This window comes from Chrysemys picta, chromosome 1 (genome assembly GCF_011386835.1).
Source record: "Chrysemys picta bellii isolate R12L10 chromosome 1, ASM1138683v2, whole genome shotgun sequence".
Classification (NCBI taxonomy): Eukaryota; Metazoa; Chordata; order Testudines; family Emydidae; genus Chrysemys; species Chrysemys picta.
The window spans coordinates 11,133,629-11,147,337 of record NC_088791.1 but is presented as its reverse complement, the minus strand read 5'-3'; the positions used below and the strand labels follow the sequence as shown (position 1 = coordinate 11,147,337).

General features: G+C 42.9%; 1 protein-coding gene across 4 annotated transcripts in view; it reads left to right on the top strand.

Annotated features, from left to right (window-relative positions):
- The window catches only part of MKLN1 (muskelin 1), a 194,541-nt gene that overhangs the window by 122,591 nt on the left and 58,241 nt on the right, over positions 1-13,709 (top strand). For all 4 annotated transcript variants that reach the window (XM_008169562.4, XM_065552932.1, XM_008169563.4 and 1 more), the window contains 2 exons: positions 9,939-10,151; positions 11,706-11,927. In XM_008169562.4, the coding sequence (XP_008167784.1) occupies positions 9,939-10,151; positions 11,706-11,927 (435 nt within the window). The remainder of the gene's footprint in view (positions 1-9,938; positions 10,152-11,705; positions 11,928-13,709) is intronic.

Below are 13,709 nucleotides of genomic sequence, written 5' to 3'. Positions count from 1 at the left end.
AAGTAGACTTCTTTGGATGAACATTCTCAACTGCCCACAGGCTCTTTATTCATTTCATCACGTTGCTTTAAGTGTCTTATTCATTTTCTTTTGTCCAGAGTATCTATACATATCTTTCTTCATAAATGGACCTTGTGTCCCCCGCACTGAAGTGTGTTCATATTACAAGGGCATGTGTAGACAAATATAGTAACCCTCAAGCAAGTGCAGGTTTAGACCTTTCCACTCTGGTTTCGATTTCAAAATAAACGACACCATTGTTTAAAGCCATTTTAAAGGAGTTGTTTTCATCGCTACCAAAAAGTGGTAGACTTACTGATTGGAAGCTTCCAGTGGATTCCTTATACCCCTTTTCACTGTAGTTAATGCTTTCATGCATGCACAGTTTGAGGTTTTTGAATAAGCTACCAATTAAGCACTCTTCTGGTGGGCAAGACTTGTACTAGAAAAGATGGAACAAGCTATGGAAATTAACTAACTTCTTTTCCCTAGAGGTGTACCCTTCAGGTTAGAGATTAAATGTTGTTAGGGACCAGTCTGGGGAAGCTTACATTGTTACTCCCCTTGCTGTGCCTGTTATCTGAATACATAAAAAGGGGAATTAGGTCTCCAGAAGCTGTTAATTCAGCACATATAATTAGTACTTAAAAAAAAAAAAATCTGCATTGAGACTTGAAGGATCATTTTGCCTTTACCTTGCTATTCCATTTAGATAATCGGAATGAAATATGTTACTGCTGACCATTTTTGTCTTATAAAAATCTCTTCTTATGGTTTGCACCGTTCCTGTGTTTCGTTTACTTTTGAGCAGTACACACTCCTTTACCCTTGGTACCAATGCCAAGAATTTGGTACTTTAAGGTATCAATGGTTTAAGGTTTATTTCTACTTTTCAGAGAAATATCACTTGAGAGGAAGGATGGTCTTGTGGACAAAGCACTAATTTCAAAATTAGAACATCTGAGTTCAGTTCCTGGCTCTGTCACAGACGTTGAGACCATGGGCAGATTGTGCACTCTTAACAGTGCCCTCTATTCACAGTCTGTAAAATGAGGATAAATACTTCTTGTCTTGTCCCTTTAATCTGTAAACTTTTGAGGCCAGGGACTCTCCCACTATGTGTCAGGGTCCATGTACCTAGCATCATTGGTTGTCTCAACTACAAATTAATGCAATATCTTGATGCCATTGATGCTTATGTAAATTACTGCATGAATTTTTGAAGTACGTTCAGCCTATACATCAAAAGCCTTTAATGTGAAAACAAAAGTGGCACTTAAACCATCAGGTTCAGTATAAAAAGGACTTCACTTGCAAGGGCAATGACATAACAAATGGAGAATCCATAAAACATCTACTTGAAATACAGACATTGATCTTAACATTCCATCTAAATGGCTTCTTTAACAAAGCATAACATGTTTTACTGTTCCCCTTGCCAAAGAGCATCCATAAGTGTCACAACTGCATAAATGTGCTCAGAGATGGGCTTTCACTTTTGTGTTACAGGGATGACCTGCTAAAGAGGCTGGAGGTACCTCTAAGAAGTATAAAAACTAGGGCTGGCAAGCGATTAAAAAAATTAACCGTGCTGTTAAACGGTTTAACGCATTTATTTAAATATTTTTGAATGTTTTCTACATTTTCAAATATATTGATTTCAATTACAACACAGAATACAAAATGTACAGTGCTCACTTTATATTTATTTTTTATTACAAACATTGGAATTTTAAAAAACAAAAGAAACAGTATTTTTCAATTCTCCTAATACAAGTACTGTAGTGCAATTGAAAGTTGAACATACAAATGTAGAATTATGTACAAAAAACCCCCTACATTCAAAAATAAAGCAATGTAAAATTTGAGAGCTTACAAGTCCACTCAGTCCTACTTCTTGTTCATCCAATCGCTAAGAGAAACAAGCTTTTTTACATTTGCAGGAGATAGTGCTGCTATCTTCTTGTTTACAATGTCACCTGAAAGTGAGAACAGGCGTTTGCATGGCATTGTTGTAGCCAGCATTGCAAGATATTTGCATGCCAGATGGGCTAAAGATTCATACGTCCCTTCATGCTTCAACCAACATTCTGATGACAGATTCTACTGGATAACAATCCAAAGCAGTGTGGACTGACGCATTTGCATTTTCATCTTCTGAGTCAGATGCCACCAACAGAAGGTTGATTTTCTTTTTTGGTGGTTCGGGTTCTGCAGTTTCTGCATCAGAGTCTTGATCTTTTAAAACTTCTAAAAGCATGCTCCACTCCTCATCCCTCTCAGATTTTGGAAGACACTTCATATTCTTAAACCTTGGGTCGAGTGCTGTAGCTTTCTTTAGAAATCTGGTATTGGAACCTTCTTTGTATTTTGTCAGATCTGCTGTGAAAGTGTTCTTAAATCAAACGTGCTGGATCGTCATCTGAGACTACCATAACACACAATATATGGCAGAATGCGAGTAAAACCTTGGAGCAGGAGACACGCAATTCTCCTCCAAGGAGTTCAGTCATAAATTTTAACTTTTTAAAACAAGCATCATCCGCATGGAAGCATGTCCTCTGGAATGGTGGTTGAAGCATGAAGAGGAATATGAATGTTTAGAATATCTGGCATGTAAATACCTTGCAATGCCAGCTCCAAAAGTGCCAGGCAAATGCCTGTTTTCACTTTCAGGTGACATTGTAAATAAGAAGCGGATAACATTATCTCCCGTAAATGTGAACAAACTTGTTTCTCTTAGCGATTGGCTGAACAAGTAGTAGATTGAGTGGACTTATAGGCTCTGATGTTTTACATCAAAAAACCCCTACATCGCTCGCCCGCGCCACTTCCCGCCACCCCCATTGGCCCGGGATGGCGAACCGCGGCCAGTGGGGGCCGCGATCGGCCGAACCTGCCATGTCAGCAGGTAAATAAAACTGGCACGGCCCGCCAGGGTGCTTACCCTGGTGAGCCACGTGCCAAACGTTGCTGACCCCTGTTTTACATTGTTTTGTTATGGAGTGCAGTTACATAACAAATATATATTTGTAAATTGCACTTTCACGATAGCGATTGCACTACAGTACTAGTATGAGGTGAGTTGAAAAATACTTTCATTTTTACAGTGCAAATATTTGTAATCAAAAGTGATATAAAGTGAGCACTGTACACTTTGTAGTCTGTTATAATTGAAATCAATATATTTGAAAATGTAGAAAAACATCCAAAATATTTAATTTCAATTGGTATTTCATTGTTTAACAGTGTGATTAAAATTCTGATTAATCGAAATTAATTTTTTTAATCATGATTAATTTTTTTGAGTTAATCTTCTGAGTTAACTGTGACAGCCCTAATAAAAACTCAGTTTTGTTTAATTGGAAAACCCGCCTCTTCAATATAAATGTAGTCATTCTGGAAGCTACAGTTGTCAATGTTTCTCCTAGATAATCAAGCTGTAGTGAGTTTCTTTTCCTTCCTCTCCTTTAGTACTGGTCCTTCCTCAAGATGAGAATGGGAGAAGTGCAGAAAGAGTGTGGTGAGGAAAGAGGATTAAGAAATATGTCGAGAGAGGGGATGTGAGAAGGGTATTTAAGCTTTGATGTGAAAGTAGTTAACCTTGCTGCATGTCAGCGATGTACTGCTGAAATTTTCTTATAACGTTTGTCACAGGTCCCAGTTGAGTGCCCCTCTCACAACTCGCTAGACTGCTACAAGGAAACCCAGTGGTGGGTCTGTGGGTGTTTTAAGCCTCTGGATTCTGAACTGAACCCAGTCACTGCCCAGTCTTGGGGTCCTTAGGCATGCTCTCAGCACACAGATCTTCTGTCTTCCAGCTCTTAGGAGTGGGTGCTACCCACTGTCCAAGTGCCTAGACCCTGGTCTCAGTGCTGATGCTTCAGTCTTTTCTGTAGCTTACATATGCCCTCGCTTAGAACTCCACTCCACTCTTCTGGTTTCCCTCTTCAAGGGGCCACATAGTAGGTCTGAATGCTTATTATACAGACTTTGCAGAGAAATCTAGCTCATGCTTTCTCTTTAATAGCACAGGAGTTAGAATACCGATAATTTAGAAAACAGTGAACATCCTCAACATAATGCCTTTCACTAGCTCACACTTTCCTTGGGGAGTCCTTGCGGTCCCCTGCCTCATCCAGATCCCACATGCTGGGTTGCTTCCCTCTCCTCTTGAGCTGGAGAAAAATGGCCTTGAATAGATCAGTTCCTCCCTTTTTTTTTAAAGAACCTGTGTCTCATCTGTCAGGTGACTCCCTCATCAGCCTCAACACGTGACCAAAGATCCCCTCACAAGGTGACTTTGTTGCCCAGGTGACCTAGGTTTTCCTGGTTGGGAGCCAGTCTGTTGTCTAGAGGATTAAATGTCAGTGGTTGAGTATTTGTTAAATTACCCTCTATTGTTAAGCCATTGAAAGAACAAGGGAAGATAACTAGCCCACATTTTCACTGAAGACCACCACCTCCTCTACAATCCCAATGACTGGCATATTTAGTTTGGCTCAATGGCAGAAGTGCTACACTCCTGACCTTTGTTTTGCGTGACATCAACGGCCACCCAATGCCATCCACAAGGTCAGTTCTCAGTGACTTTCCCAACACCACCTGGCCATGATTTACATAGACCTGGAACCATGCTGGAATCTACAGTCTGCTGACTGGTCCTGCTATGTGGCGATTGTAGAGGGCTTGATAAACCGAATCCCACCATATCTGGCTTGTTACCACCGGTTTGTAGGTTGTCTAATATTGGCCACCAACTTGAACATTGCAAGGGGCTTCAGAAAAGCATTCATTCCTTTGCTGGACTATGGCTCCCAGTTTTGGCAAGGCACTCTTCTGGCAATATTAAGCCAACAAAAGTCCTGAAACCGCAATAGCATTGCTTGAGTCTTTGAACTCAGCAAGAAAAAGGTGGTGTGAAACTGTGACGGTGCTTGACTTTACAAGGTCAAGCCACAATGCCTGAAAGTGCCTCCTTTTCAAACCACCACAAGTAAGTGAAGATGTCATCTCCTCAGTTAATTGCCAACTCCTGCGTGGCAATGGATAAAAATATTAGGCGGCAAGTCCAGTTGTCTTCACCCCTTTCTGATGCCTATAGAATAGATGAAGTGAATAAGGGTCTCTCCAACACTAAGTCCGAGAAAGTGGCAGAAATGGACAGAATATATCCAAAATTTCTGAAGAACCTTGTTCTAAAGGCAAGAAGGTGGCTGGCAGACTTTTTCAGCAACATCTACTCTTCTGCTATAATACCAAAAGAGTGGAAGATAGCCAAGCTCATAGCCGTTTTGAAGCCTGGAAAAGAGGCCACTGATCCAAAAAGCTACCAGCCTATCTCCCTCTTTAGCAGTTGCTATAAACTGTTGGAGTGGCTCATGCTTCAAAGGTTACAGCCAATACTGAAGCAACGGGTCCCCAAAGAGCAGGCTGGATTTAGAACCAATCACAACTGCCGTGACCAGGTGCTGGTCTTAACCAGCTACATAGAAACTGGCTACCAGTGAAAATTTAAAACAGGGGCAGCATTCATTGATCTGTCTTGTGCATATGATACTGTATGGCACAAAGGTCTCCTGCTGACGTTATCATTAGCTTTTCCATGGCAGTCAGCCATCAGACTCATCACCAAGATGCTGAGTAACGGAAGATTCATCTTGGTAAATCTGTCCACAAATTATAGCAATTGAACAGCCGCCTCCCAGAGAGGTATGTTTTAACACCTGCACTAGTCAGGCTCTATACCAACAACATTCCAGCCACATCTTCCTGTAAATTCATCTGTGCAGACGACATTGCACCAAAACCACAAACATCCTCTCTGAAGGCCACATCAAAGGTCATGAACAATGACCTCCAGACACTTGTAATGTATTTCAGAGCTTGGTGACTGAAACAGGGTGCTTCAGAAATACTCCTCTCTGGCTTCCACTCGAATAACCATGAGGCCAAAGTGCTGCTGAAAGTGGACTTTTGTGGTCTGCCTCTTTCACCTGACCACAATCCATGGTATCTTTGTGTTACCTTTGATTGGACGCTGAGCTGTTGCCAACACCTTGAAAACAAAAAGAAAATAGAGACAAGGCTTAAAATCATTCAGAAGCTTGCTGGCATATCCTGGGGATGTGATATATGCACGCTTCGAACATCAGTACAAGCCCTGGTCTTGCCAATGTGGAGTATTACACACCAGTTTTGGTGCAAGCAGCTCTCACACCAATCTCATTGACATTGAAATCACTGCCGTGCTCAGGATTATTACTGGCTCTCTCAAATCAACACCAGTACTATGGCACCCAGTTTTGGTGGGCATTGTGCCGGCCAACATCAGGTGGGAGGTTGCTGTGGTCTGGGAGTAAGACAAGATCCTGATGGCTCATGACCTCAATTCACTGCCACTCTCCTGACTCAAATCCAGGAAGTCTTTCTGGATCCATGCATCAGCCCTACGTGCCAACAACAAGGATGCCAGCACTCTCTGGCTCGAATTGTGGGCCCCTTATGACATCTCAAACAAAGACCTGATTGAAGCTCCAACGAAAAGTCCTGGGATTTCGTCTTTCTCATAGGCAGTAGATGATACTCAACTGCGTTTTGAACAACACGCAGAAGGTGTGGATCCCTCCTCCACAAATGAAAAATCACCAAATTGTGACTCTGGTATGGTACAAACCGTGTGATACATCATGGATAACTGTCCCATATACACCTCTACCCCGATATAACGCAACCCGATATAACGTGGTAAAGCAGCGCTCCAGGGGGCGGGGCTGCGCGCTCCAGAGGATCAAAGCAAGTTCGATATATCGCGGTTTCACCTATAATGCGGTAAGATTTTTTTTGGCTCCCGAGGACAGCGTTATATTGGGGTAGAGGTGTAGCTTACAGTGGTGGCAGAAGGAGGATCCACCTAGCTACCCTAGAAGTATTAAAATGGCTTTCAAATCTCAAGAGTCCATTTTCTCAGCCTGTTGCTTTTCAAATGTCATTTGAAAGAAGAAGACTAGCCCCACATTTCTGACTGGAGTTTGGCTGCAGAAAGCTCAGTCTCGCACAGAATTAATAAGTTTTTTTTTATAGATTCTCCAAATTGTCACAATGCTATATATTGCTTTTATTTAAAATAATCTTGTTGCCTATTGGTAACATAACTGCTATGTAATCTTCAGAAAGGTGTGTTCGTGCCTGTGATGTGATAGCATATCCTATTTATAAAATGCAAGAGAAATTCAGTATGTTTTTTTATAACATTTCAACAATTTAGGGTTGCAGGAAATGGTGCTTGCAATATTTTTTCCTTTTTTTTAACACAATTTGAATTCTTGTCCTTGAAAACACTAACATTAAGTCTCTTGGTTGAGGCCAACACTTACGTTTTTTGGTCATTATTCATCTCTAAAATATACTGAGGCAGTTTCACATTGTGTGCTTAGACTTCAACAGTAGTTTTAGAAGTATTTCTTGTCCTGATATTGTATAATTGTGATTTGCCTTATGACATTTTAGATAAGATTTTACATAATGGACTAATTTCATTTATGCTGCTGGCTATGTCAAGTGTCATAATACCACCTCTGAATGAGGGATTCCCTAATTGGCTTTTATTAAAGCTGAGGTACATAAGGTGCAGTTAGTTTTCTTCTGTAACTGATCTTTTAATAAGGGAAAACTTACATAACACACATTCATGCTGGGGCAGAGGATTTTTGTATATTTCAATAAAAGTCGATTTATTATTGGCTTATTTTAATCCTGTCACACTACTACAGACTAAAACATCTCATTCTTTATTTGAGCTTGATTTTATTTATTTTTCCCCATTGCTCATGGAGGTTTCTGGGCTAAGCTTTCTTAGTTAACACTCTGCATATCAGTGCTGGCTCCTGACACTCTCTTTCATTTTGAGTCATTTGTACTTCTCACCTCCTAGCTTTTAGACTCTCCAGCTCTAATATTGAGCTTGCTGGAGAGCTATATTATTCAGTGTTTAGGTTTCTTTTGTCAGAATGCTAAAATTACTCAAAGAACTCTTCCTCATGCCCAACCAAACACCTAAAATGGCTGACAAAAGCAAAATGTCTTAAGCTCTCACATCACTTCCAGATGTTGTTCCAAGTGATTCAGAGCAAGCCAAGGTTAAGATCAAATAAACTGTAAGTGTATAACCTGGAAGGGCGAAAAAAGCCTTTCTTCTCGTAAAATCTTATGTGAATAATAAAGTACATGAAACCTTGAACAAGTCTTTGCACACTTGGGACTCTGACAACACACACACACGCACACACCCACCACTTTTATACGTACTCATACATTGGAGTATGGAGTCACTTTATGGCCCATGCTCTGCAGCAGCAGAGTGGATACTTTCTGTATTTTTTAACTTTCTTGTTTTCTCAACCAAGGATAGAAACGTTGGTTACGTCATATCTTGCATATTCAGGTTTGATTGCATTCAGCGCTCTTGGTTGGATAGATTTTTCTGTAAATTTTGGAATTTTGGTAATTCCAAGTTTTTTTAGCAGCAGATCATGACCAGTAGTTTTTTTGACTTGCAGTAGGGAATTCCTTCTTGAAGTAGTTTTACCTGCATAGGAAGGACAGTTCTTGTATTTTTTGCATCCAGATCCAGTCCAGGGTGTAGCTAACTGTGAATATCTGGAAAGTATTGATCAGAAAACAAAAGTGGAGCGTTCTGATAGCAGGTCAGAGATTTTGCTGAATGAATGTTGAAGTTTCCATCAGAAGTTTCTCTGAGAAGCCTTTGGTATCTGGGAGCCAATGGATTAGCAGGATACCATGTTAGTCACTTCTTCCTTTTTAATGTTGGAAGGGACCATTGTAATTCTCTAACCTCCCGAATAGCTCAGGTTTGGGGATTTTACTTCATCAAGCCCTGTAACTTGTGGCTAAACTGAAGAATATCTTCTAGAAAGACTTCCATTCTTGATTTTAAAGATTTAGTTTTGGTGAATCTATCATATCTCTTGATAGGTTGTTCCATTGGTTAAGTACCCTTACTCTTAAAAATTGGCACCTAATTTTCAGTTTGTCTAGTTTCAACTTCCAGTCGTTGGATCTTGTCATGTCCGTCCTGCTTAATTAAGGAGACCGCTGTTATTACATCATCATCCCATGTAGGTATTTATAGGCTATGATATTTGAACTTGTGCATTGAGTGGATCAGCTATTGTCATTTTAATATCTTAAGTAGATTTCACATGCACCTGGAAATTCACTCTTTTAAGGAAAGTTCTCAAACTGCAGGTCATAAAATTAGCTGGAAAAGACGTGTATTAGGTCATAATGTCATTGCTTTTCTAAAGTGAACTGGACCTTTACAATGTATGAATAGCATGTGCCCATGCTGTAGGGCAGGGGTGGCTAGCCTGAGAAGGAGCCAGAATTTACCAATGTACATTGCCAAAGAGCCACAGTAATACATCAGCAGCTCCCAGCAGCTCCCACCCACTGATCGGCAGGTGCGGGGAGGCGCTGATCAGCCGTTTTGTGCTCTGCAGGAGGCTCTGGGGGGAAAGGGGGTGGAGCGAGGGCACGGCAGGGCTCAGGGGAGGGCACGGGAAGGGGTGGAGTGGGGTCAGGGCCTGTGGCAGAGCCAGGGGTTGAGCAGTGAGCACCCCAGGCACATTAGAAAGTTGGTGCCTGTAGCTCCAGCCCCGGAGTCGGTGCCTATACAAGGAGCCGCATATTAACTTCTGAAGAGCCGCATGTGGCTCCAGAGCCACAGGTTGGCCACCTCTGCTGTAGGGAATATCAGTGGGGATGGAAATAAAGAATTTTATGTATTCTCCAAAGCAGATTATTTTATAAGGCTATATAATTGTTGAGTATTTATTTACCCTGACTGAGCAAATATCTGGGGCCCTAATAAATGTATTGTGCCTATTAAAATGTTTTCTAACTTCCTTTTTTAATAGAATGGTCCTAGTGCCAGATCTTGTCACAAGATGTGCATCGATATTCAGCGAAGGCAAATCTACACACTGGGCCGTTATCTGGATTCCTCCGTGAGGAACAGTAAATCTCTGAAAAGCGATTTCTACCGTTATGACATTGACACGAACACATGGATGTTGCTAAGTGAAGACACTGCAGCAGATGGAGGTCCCAAGCTGGTGTTTGATCATCAGGTCAGGTGCAGAGATAAACATTGAGTGCACTTTTACTTCCCGGGCTTTGCTTAAAACATTTCTTACTATAGCCCATTACTAGAATTGAGAAAGTGTGTGCACCAGGTAATGCAACTAAAAATATATATTGGGAGAAATGGATATGATGTATTTTTTTAAAAATGTATGTTCCTAACTAGCAATGTTAATGTTACAATCTAAAAAACCTACCCTATTTTTTTTTTTTTTAAGAACATGAAGTTATTTGTTAGTATCTTGTAATCTCCTGTGAAGATCAAGAAACAATGCAGCTATGTCTGGGAGAGCTGGTCTTGCACAGTTGCTCGTCACTGGGATTGTGGCACCGCAAACATATTGTAGCCAGTGTTGGGTGTTACTGTGGACAACAGTGCAAGAGCCAATGCAGATATTGGAAAAAGAGCTTGGTTTTTGATCAAAATTTGGCCTACTTTTTAATTTAAAAACAATTATGGTGTGTGTGCGCGTGCGTATACACGTATATGCACTTCATAGGCATAGGAATTGATTACGGAATTGGCTGCCAATTTTTCTTTGGAGTATTGTACCTTGAAGAATTCAAATTAAAATTAAATTGATATTTTTTCCTACCTTTTGTGCCAAGCTGTGATCTAACCTGTGCTGAGGAGCCACCTAATGCTGTTGTAATTCCATCTGTCCTCCTTCCCTGCGTCCCCTGCTTTTTCCTACTTTTTTGTAACTCCGTTTGTTGTTTCATATCTGAATTAAGTTTTTTGGAGGCAGGGACCACATTGTCGTCTTTGTACTGAGAGGCACTTTTTGGGTGTTGTAAAATAGTTGTTTCAAGCTTTAGAGATTGTTTAATAACAGTACATATCTCTTAACATCTATATTGCCATAAGACCTAGAGACCTTACAAGGTCAGAGCCCTGCTGTTTTAGAAATAACAAGTAGATGAGACAAACAGGAAGGCTGCTGGAGGAAGAGGGGCAGAGTTGAGCATGGGGTAACAAAAACCATAGGCCATTTTAATCCTAGCTGTGTGTGCAGTCCTTGGCCAGTCCTCAGTAATCTTGACTCCCCCTGCCTCGCCGTTATCAGATGGTAGCTTTTTGTATATGTTATGACAGAGGTTATTGCAAACAGTAGAGTAAAAAAGCAAACCATTGACGTCTTCATTTTTACTCTTGTACATCAAATTTTGAAAACATTGTTGAATACTCCGAGGTGACCAAAGTGCAGCCTGTGGTTGCCCTCATCTTATGCAGATGGGGAGAACGGAGCCACTAGACCCTGGCATGCAGTGTTGCTTCATGTGGGCAGCCAAGCCACATTGTAAACTAGGGGGCCAGTAATCTCTGTGCACTGCATCTGTATTCCCCCTGGAGTTAGCTGCAAACTGCTTCATTTACTACAGATTAAGGAAGGAGGATGTGCTTATGTTAACTCATGCTGAATACTGCTGTTCTACTGGTTACCTCAATGAGCTAAGGGTTTTTTATCTGCTGATATGAAATATTAATGTATTCTTGATTAAACAAATCTAGTTTAACATGCATCTCTTGCTTCCTACAGATGTGTATGGATTCCGAAAAACACATGATCTATACGTTTGGAGGTAGGATTTTGACATGTAATGGCAGTGTAGATGACAGCAGAGCCAGTGAACCTCAATTTAGTGGATTGTTTGCTTTTGACTGTCAATGTCAAACATGGAAACTGTTGAGAGAAGATTCGTGTAATGCTGGACCTGAGGACATCCAATCCAGAATAGGACACTGCATGTTATTCCATTCGGTAAGAGTTAACTTTGAATTTTAAGTTGTAATGCCTGGTTTTAGGGTGTGAACCTGTTCAACTTCATTGAGCACATTAATCTTTCTTCAGATTCTTCTTTTGGGTGAGAAGTAAAACAGATATTAGCCACTTATAATCATTAACACTGGCACTGTTTGTAGGAGACAGTGGTAGTAATGTGTGTTTTTGTATACTTTTAAAATTCACCTTGTGATTTAGTTTGAAATGGTAGTCATCATCTGAACTGTATGTAGTAGTGCGCTGAATTAAACAACTGTCGCATTCCCTCCTCTCCCTCTCCCTTCAGGGATGCTGCATTTCCGGGGGTCTCAAGTGATCTTTGCTAAAAGTTGGTAAAGCATTTTGGGATCCTTTGGCCTGATAGATGATGCATAATATTAATGGCAGCAGGTGGTGAATTGTAGATATATCTGTGTTTGAGTTTGAGAAAATAAGGGCCTGATTGTCAAAAATGTTCATTACCCAGCAGCTTCTGTTCTTGAAAGGCTCTAGCACAGTGGTCCCCAACCTTTTTGTGACCAGTAGCACATTCATGTTTTCAGAAGAGTGTGGCGGGTGCAAACAGTTTTCCAAGGCTTATTTTGTATTTGTACATTAAATAATACGAAAAACATCATATTTAATATTACATAAGATATGAATCCAGAGAGAAGACGAAGAGAAGCCGCGAGGACAGAGAACACCGGCGCCCGCAGCCCGGGAGTACTTTGTCCCCAGCAGGCGCGGGACCCCAGCTTCTCTCCCCTGCTGGGCACTAGGCAGGCCCCCCGCCTGCCGGGGCAGGGCCGGTTCTAGGTTTTTTGCCGCCCCAAGCAAAAAAAGTTTTGGCTGCCCCCCACCCCAGCCCTGGGGTCTCTCCCCCCCCCCCCCCAGTGCCGTCCCCCACCCGCGCTCAAATGCACATGGAAGGCATAGGGACTAACCCTCAAACCTTGTACCTGGAAAGGGATGGGGATCTAGTAAAGAGGGTTCAGGCAGAGGTGTGGGGGTGCTTGGGGGCTCTACACTGGCAGAGAAGCGGGGTGTGATGTACTTGCGGAGGAGGGTGGAGGAGGAGGAGAGAGGGGGTATCAGGAGGGTTGCAGGAGAAGAGGTGCAGGGGAAGGGGGAGGTGTGGGAGGAGAGGGCTGGGGGAGGGTACAAGGGGAGAGGTGCGGGTGAAGGGAGAGTACCAGGGGAAGGGGTTCGGCGAAGGAGTGATGCGGGGAGGTACAAGTGAAGAGGCCGCGAGCGGGATGGGGGGTGCAAGGGCTGAGAGGGGCAGGCGCTGACAGCTGCTTCCCCAGCCCCATGCAGGCAGAGCTGAGAGGACAGACACTGACCCCCAGCTGCCCAAGCCGCAAGGGTCCCCCGGCGGGGCAGTATCCCCCACTGCCCCACTCGGAGCCGGGCTCTGCCTCTCCCCGCCCCTTGCGCTGTGGGGGCCCAGGGCAAGCAGTGCGGGGCTGAGGCTGGGGAGGTGTGCAGCAGGCTGGGTCCAAGGGCAGGAGGGGGCAGCTCCCTGGCAGCTTGGGCTGCCCAGCCACTCGCCCCATCAGCGCGCGAGCTGGGATCTGCGCCCCCTGCCCAGCCCGGCGGCACCCTGCACAGCTCACTCGGGCGGGGAAACGTCGCGCTGCCCTGGGGAGACTCAGAGCAGCAGCAGTGGTGGTAGCGGTGGTGGCAGCAGGACCCCTTTTCCCTCCTTGGAACCCTGGCCCCGCTTCCCTCCCTCACCGGCTCCTCACACACTCCAGGAGCCCCTCTCGCCGCCGCAGCCCG